The following is an 8266-nucleotide window of genomic DNA, read 5'->3' as shown; positions in this document are numbered from 1 at the left end:
CCACAGCTGGAATTCATCAAAATGCCTCCGACATGACTTGCACATGTGACATAATTTCCGCTGAGCACAGGATTGTGGGTCAGAATAGCCAGAAATGTGTGCTGGCTTGCATACAGCAAAATACAATCGGATGTAGTAGGACATACTGGTATTTTTTCCATATTGCAAGTGGCATACTATGTATTGAGGTATTACAGATTTTCGCATACTACTGTATATAGTATGGAAGTACGCGATTTGGAACGCAGCCAAAGACTATGTTAGGGGGTGTGGCCTCTGGCTCCAGCCCTAAAAACTGTTGCTGGCTTCTTCTTCATTCTCACCTTCTTTGTTATTGTTTGTTAGGTATGAATCAAACTCAGTGCTCTTTTCACATCTGGATTACTTTATTGTTATGTCTTTTTATACATGTACAGAGGAGTACAATTCTTGGATTCTGGCTCCTCAACCTCGTAGCAACAACATCATAACAACACTAGATAATGACAGTAAAGACAGTATAGTACAGGATAATAGTAATAAAAACAATAGTAATATAAACAAACATATGCCAGCTATAGAGTCTCTGCAACAAAACTGCTGAAAAAATTGCTGAATTTGCAGAATTAAACATGCATTACATACAGTAGCTAGAGGTTACAGTAGATAGATTAGATACAGTCAAACTCTCGGTACTTACTCCAGTGGGCCAATAAAGCCTATTATATCTACAGTACAGTATGCACAATAACATGTCAATGTTTGCTCGTTCTGAAAGTCTGATCATACTAAAAATTGTAGTCTACACATACAAGTCAAATTGAATCAAATTCATAAATGTACAATTATGGTTTTGCCGACCCATTTTCTAAGGTCGTGACCCAGGGTTGTCTATAGGATGCTAACCTGTACTGTCTCTACAGTATGTTCTAGCCAGTGTTGCCTATATGATGTTAACCTGTACTGTATCTGTGTGTGCTATCCATTGTTGTCTATAGGATGTGAATCTGTCCTGTCTCTACAGTATGTGCTAGCCAGTGTTGTCTATAGGATGTTAACCTGTCCTGTCTCTATGTTAGTGTTGTCTATTGGATGCAAATCTGTCCTGTCTCTGGTAGCCAGTGTTGTCTATAGGATGTGAACCTGTCCTGTCTTCCTGTGTGCCTCTCAGCCGATAAAGCCCTGGTGGAGGCTGAAGTCCATGGTCTCCTGGCCCATTGCTGCTTCCCAGAGGAGACAACTGTCCTGGGTCCAGCTAGCTGGACATAAAGGTAACAACACACACAGAAACATAAATCCAGCTAGCTAGACATAAAGGGACAGAACACAACAACAGAAACATACACCTGAGTATTCCAGACAGCAGGTTTAGTGAAAACTCTGAAAACCTCTAGATTCAATTCAATTCAGGCCTTGTCCACACAAGCCCGTGTACTTTTGCAACCAAAGTTTTTCGATCTCCGGTTTCACAAAAATCATCGTCCCCACGAGTGGCGTGATACAAAATTCTATCTTCCACACGAAACCGCAAAATCCGCTACCAAGTGATGTAATATACATGCCAAAGCAGTAGGTGGCGATGTAACTTCAAACGGAAAGGCCATTTTAACTAATCAGAAGCCAGAGTCAATACTGGAACAGGAGCGCAGAAAGGTGGAAAATACGAAAACACAAACAACAATGGCGACTCGCAGGGACACCAGCCTATTTAAGATCCACAAACCAAACCATTGTTATATGTACAGAAGGCCGGACGGCCGAAAACGTTTTGTGCCAATAAAAATACACAAGACATTCCTTTGAGTGCGGTCCCCGTCTATCTTTATTCTGATTCGCAGGGCAGAATCTTTTGTTTGAACAGATACAAACATACGACGTGAAGAAGACGGTAGCTATCGGTGGCAAAGGCAGTTAGTTAACGTTACGATGATTCCTGTAGCTGTTTTGCTGCTAATGTGAGTTTGAGTTAGCCTCCGTTTATGCCTGAGAAACAGAAGTCGAACCAACGCAGCATCAAAATAGCTACAGGAATCATCATTGTAATGTTGGCTAATTGCTTAAACCACCAACAGCTACCGTTAATGTTATGGAAGCTGCTGTTGTGAGCCAACTAGCTATCACGGTCTTATTGTGCAACTTTACAGCTTGCTATTAGCAGACAGCACCATACAAAACCACACTTGCACATCATTAGAATTTCAGCAATTTATTTGGGATTCAACATTCAAAACTGAATACTACCTGAGTACATTTCAACCTGCTGCCAGTGCCATCAGTGCTTGGTTTGTTTACATTATGCGCGCTGCTTGTGTACATGAATATCCAACGGAATGACGTTCCATGTAGTGTGTGAAAACCGTTTAATCATTCCCTATGTAGTTCACCATATGGGGAACACTACTGTAGGGAATAGGGAGTGAGTGGACGATTTTGAACCGTTTCAAACACAGCTACTGTTTACTTCTGTGTTTACCTGTGTTTACCGTCGCTCTGACGTCAAACAATGGAGACGAGCAATAAAAGACTGCGGTTATCATATCCACACGCAACCGCTGAAACCGGAAATGTCCAAAAACTTCACCCTGGACTCCGGTTTCAAACAAACACGGTTTCAGGGGCCCGAAAGCGCGGTTGCATGTGGACGAACAGTGCAACCGCGAAGACAAATAGGCTACACGGTTGCAAAAGTACACGGGCTCGTGTGGACAGGGCCTCAATCTCAGGGTTAGCAAACTCGGGGGCGAATTCACTAAAGGATTACGCAGCTTTTCCTGACGCAAAACCTGTGCAAATAAGTTGAAAATAAACTTTGCTATTCACAAAGCCCTCGAAAAGGGTGAAAAACGGTGTTAACTGCGTTGCCTTCGTCATAGCGTTTCTCTGCGCCGGTATTATTAGCTGATATTTAAATTAGGTAATATGGGCGGAGAATGTTCCCCTTTATGCAAATGAACATTATTGCAAAATCCGCCCAATTCACAAAGATCAGCGCCAATTGCCTCACGCAGTTAAAGTTAAATTAATTCCGTTTTCAGAGTGGTGGTATTTAAGCGCAAGGGGTTGGTGTGTCGTCTTTTCAAATCATTAAATCTCCGTTTGCAGTCCGTATTTCCGCGTTTACACACACCAACGGGACTGCTTGGGAAATTAAACCCCAAATATGATTTTTTGCTGCAGACGTGATATTTTTGCGGAAAGCTGTGAGACATGTTTTTGAACCTCGTGCGTGAGGACTGAAAATCGCAGCTTTCTTTTTCTGTCTGCCATCATCCAATGATATACATACGAGTTGTATGCGCAGTATTATATCAGCAGCAAATTGCACTCAGCCGCAAACACCGAATGGGCGTGTTTGCGCTGGGATATTATTAGCGCAATGTCTTTAGTGAATAGGTTTTTAAAACGGAGCACATAGCTGGAGCAACTGACGCGCAATGTAATGGTGCAATTAACGGCCGCAATTCCGCTTTAGTGAATTCGCCCCCGAATGAGCGTGTTGCGCTGGGATATTATTAGCGCAGTGTCTTTAGTGAATAGGTTTTTACAACTGAGCATAGCTGACACGCAATGTAATGGTGCAATTAACTGCCGCAATTTCGCTCTAGTGAATTCGCCCCTCAAGAGTTTTCACAAAAAGTGCTTTCTTGAACACCCTCCTGGTCGTGGAGTATGAGTTCCTTCAAGGAGTCCCATGTTTGGGTCGTGACGGGACCTCCAAACCTTGTCACGGTGGAGGGGGCATGGGGGACGTTTCCTGCAGATACTTTAGATTCAGGTTCTCCGCAAGATGTGATGACAGCGCCGTTGTCTCTCTTCCGCTACCAGCTCTCATCTGTCTGTATGTCCGTGTGTCTGTCTGTCTTTTCGTCCGTCTGTGTCTCTGTTTGTCATTCTGTCCGTTCGTCTGTCCGTGTGTCTTTCTACCCCAGGCAATTTCAAGGCCGGCAGCGAGGGCAAAATCCTGAAGAAGTTCTCGGAGAACGAGAAGGTGTGTTTCGAGGGCGTGCAGGGGGACGTCCTGCAGGCGTTCGTGCCGGCGTACCACGGGGTGGTGGAGAGAGAAGGAGAGCTCTTCCTCCACATGGCTGACCTGCTGGCCCCCTTTGACAAACCTTGCGTCATGGACTGCAAGATAGGAGTGAGGTAGGCGGCAGGAGGGAGGGAGAGAGAGAGAGAGAGAGAGCTTATTCTAGGTCTGAATCAAATATTCTTGGTCTGAATAGGATTCACTAACTGCTTGGTAAGTCTGTGGCTGACTTAAGGTGAGGATGCAGGTAAGAGGCTATTATATATCATAGACAGTTACTGTAGTGTAACTGCTTGTTGACTATTTAAACAACTTCCACAAGTAGGGATTAACATGCACAGTTTCAAAAATATTTGTGGTGCTGGGAGTCGATCCCCTCAGAAAAACTTTTCAAATAAACATTTGCATACTCCCGCACACTCTTTTCACTGCTTAAACTTCAGCTTTATAGTCCCCATGGGGAAATTACTGGTGTGGCAGAAATACATTAAAACAAAGGGTAGAAACATGATTAGAGCTTTAACTGTCAGAGGACTGTAGCACACGCCGTTACTGTCTGAGACTACAGTCTGATTAGATGTTATTGAACACCTGCTGTATATGAGGACTTACTGACACGGCGGAAGGGGTATCTCAGCAGAAACACAACACACATAGGCGCGCGCACACACACAGACGCGCACACACACGCACACAGGCCCTCACAGTACTGAACCACAGGTTTCCTGTGTTCAGCCACGCATGCACACACAGACACACACACATACACACACACACATGCAAACAAAAGGAGGCCGTCACAGGGCGTCCCTGGAGGCTCCCTTCTGAAAAAACACACAACCACAAAATTACACTGACTCATAACACACACACAAACACACACACACAGAACAAACACACTCAGACTATGTACTCCGGTGTCTCCTGTATGCTTCCTGCTTTTGCAGAGCGGAAGTTCGGTTAACAGAATGAAACTGAAATGCACATGTGAGTGAAGTCTCACTTCCACGTGAATAACATACCAGACCTTTCTGCACTGATGTACAGGCTGCTGTTCAGTGGCCCACTGACACAGTCTTAGGTTCCCATTGTAGTTAATGTGTTGATAATGTAGCACTTGATATTAGTTTAACACAATATACAATCTATAAGGAGACTCTCTAAATAAAGTGATCCCTCTGTCTTTCCCTCACACTACATCTCTCTCTCTGGATCTCCCCCACCTCCTGTACTCCTCTCCCCTGCATCTCTCTCTCTCCCTGTCTCTCTCTCTCTGTCTCTCCATCTCTCTCTCTCTCTCTCTCTCTCTCTCTCAGGACCTACCAGGAGGAGGAGTTGGTGCGGGCGCGGGAGCGTCCGAAACTGAGAAAGGACCTGTATGAGAAGATGATAGAGGTGGACCCCGAGGCCCCCAACCCGCAGGAGCGCCAGCAGGGGGCAATCACCAAGCCGCGCTACATGCAGTGGAGGGAGACGCTCAGCTCCTCAAACACGCTGGGCTTCAGGATAGAGGGCATTAAGGTAGGCCAGGCTACACACACACACACACGCACACACTCACATGCACACGCGTACACACACACTCATGCATGCATGCGTGCATGCATAGTATGCACACACTCATGCATGCACTCACAAACACACACGCACACACACTCGGTGAGTAGTTTTCCTGCCCCCTTCAGAAAGCTGATGGGACATGTAGCAGGGACTTCAAGAGGACACATTCGAGGGAGGAGGTCACCAAAGTCTTCAGGGAATTTGTAGAAGGCAACGCACGCATCACTGTATGTATGGCATCTCTCTCTCTCCCTCTTTCTCCCTTCTCTCTCAAACGCACATACAGTAGCACAGTAACGCGCCGATACACACTTTCACATCCGCAGACATCTGCATGTTCTGTCCTAGGCCCCTAGACTGAATAGTTCCCAGCACCTTCTCACACATGGAGGTCCCCTGACAGCTAAAACCACCTGGTAAATGTTTGGTTTGCAAGAACAAACTGCGTAGATGGAGACATTATTACACAAACAGGTAATATTCATACTATCTGTTTGTGTAAAGGATTTATTTCGAGAGGCGCCCTCATTAGCATATACAGTACTACGGTGTGTACAGTATCCAGAGGTGGCCACAGTAACGTCACCCTGTATCTATAATGTTCACCAGGAATGCCAATTCAACCTTATACCAAACCCATAAACAAGATTACAAGTCATTTTTTCCAGACCCCTGTCTTATCTTGCTGACATTTTTATGATTCTTAACGAACTTGGTATTTAGCTTTATAAGCCCTGTAGGTTATTCACAATCATATACAACAGTCCATTTTTGACAGACTTTGCACTCTTGAGATATTAGTGCTCATTTCTCTTCGTCACAGCTACTGTGTGCACACAATGGATCTCTAGGGGCATATACATACAGTATATAACCACATATATAACCCTCAGACAGATCTGATTTTCCTGATGTTTGTGATGCCTGTCCTGCAGGATGCCTACCTGAGCAGACTATCCGAGATCCAGCAGACGCTTAAGATGTCCCCGTTCTTCAAAGGACACGAGGTGAGGAAACGTCTGATTTCTATTCTGTTTCTGCTTTGTTAGGTTCAATAAAATAGAACAGAATGCAACTTTATTGATCCATTTTTGGTAGACACAGCCCTCCTACAGTGCACCAGAGAGTAGGTCAAACGATGTCATCCGATGACCTTTCATCTTTGCCCACCTTTGCCCCCCCCCCAGGTTATTGGCAGCTCTCTGCTCTTCATCCATGACCACACTGAGCTTTCTCAGGTGTGGCTCATCGACTTCGGCAAGACAGTGGCACTGCCGGAGGGGCAGACGCTGGACCACAGCATTCCCTGGGAGGAGGGCAACCGCGAGGACGGCTACCTGTGGGGGCTGAACAACCTCATGAGCATCCTGGACTCCATCGGCATGGCGGGGGCCGCGGAGGAGGACAGCAGAGAGCACACTGAGTGTGATACCTGTGGGGGGCTTTGAACACTCTAAAAAAAAGGGTGCTATATAGAACCATTTTAACAATTTAAAAAAGCTCTATCAAGTGCTGTTTTGAACTAAAACAGGTTCTATATGGACCCTTACAGACCTGAAAAGGTATTTTACTTTGACTGGGTGGAAGATGATTGGTCTCCTGCAGTATTGGTAGGGTGCAGGCAGTGTTGTAGAGCAGTGGTTTTAAAACCCTGGGTTGCAACCATTGGAACGGTCACAGAATTTTTAAAATGGGTCAGCAAAACCTTCTACATTTATGAATTTGAATCAACTTGACTAGGACTACCATGTGTTGTTACGCCTACTGTGTATAGATTAGTTCAAAAAGTGCAAGTTTCACTGCAGAGCCACTATGATAGCTGTCACACAAAGCATAAAAGCACGATAGAGTGTGATAGATACCTATTTGGATTTTGGAATAACATACAGTAGATACATACAGTACAAGGTGAGAATGAAAAAGCCTGCATCATTTTAACACAAGAAACACATCACATTTGGGCTAGTTTCATACAGGTGCAATAGCTGTTGAAGGGAAATATTATTGGCAGACTACAAACTGAGTGAGGGATGAAATACAAACTTTTCTCCTGCAAAAGGAGTCAACTCTATCTAAATTAGCATATCCACTGACAAAAAATGACTTTTTTTTCCTTCTTATCATACTGACATTTTTAAGATTCTCAATGAACTTAAAGGAGTAGTAGTAGTATTTAGCATCATAAATAACCTTATAACAGGTCTTATGATGCCAAATACAAAACTACTTCTTTAACCTGAAACTACACGGGAGGGATTGTGGTTTTTTTCAGGCATTGTGAGCAGATAATATTAGTTTTCCAAAAGCCACTCAAGCTATGGCAAGCGTGTCTCAAAAGCATAGCAGCCACTACATGTTACCTACTATGATGAGACTTAATGCTTCAGATTGGAGTAAGGTCATGCAGAGCAGGCAGGCTCACCCATTAGGTAAGCAATGCAACCCATGGCATTTTTAAGGCTTAGATAAATGTTGGTGGATTACACACAACATTCTTTAGAAAATGTATGTATGGGTGCCCCAAAGATAAGTTTGAAAACCCCTGCTTGGAGCATTGGAGGTGAACATACCTGTATTTCAAGGTATTTTCCAATGTGTGATTGATTGATCTTTTGTTCCTTAATCTTCCCTCTCTCTCTCTCTCTCTCTCTCTCTCTCTCTCAATATAGATATATATATATAAGATTAAGATAGAAGATT

At 44.2% G+C, this 8266-nt stretch overlaps 1 protein-coding gene across 1 annotated transcript; it reads left to right on the top strand.

Annotated features, from left to right (window-relative positions):
* Positions 1-222: 222 nt before the first annotated feature.
* itpka (inositol-trisphosphate 3-kinase A) lies at positions 223-7014 on the top strand (the record flags this gene model as incomplete). Its single annotated transcript, XM_084438884.1, has 7 exons — positions 223-228; positions 1151-1250; positions 3909-4122; positions 5323-5527; positions 5692-5793; positions 6502-6573; positions 6754-7014. 7 exons carry the CDS (start codon positions 223-225, stop codon positions 7012-7014), a joined length of 960 nt encoding a protein of 319 aa, XP_084295010.1.
* Between the last annotated feature and the right edge of the window lie 1252 nt (positions 7015-8266).

This window comes from Borostomias antarcticus (genome assembly GCF_949987555.1).
Source record: "Borostomias antarcticus genome assembly, chromosome: 5".
In the NCBI taxonomy this organism is placed as follows: Eukaryota; Metazoa; Chordata; class Actinopteri; order Stomiiformes; family Stomiidae; genus Borostomias; species Borostomias antarcticus.
This window is presented reverse-complemented; position numbering and strand designations above follow the sequence as displayed.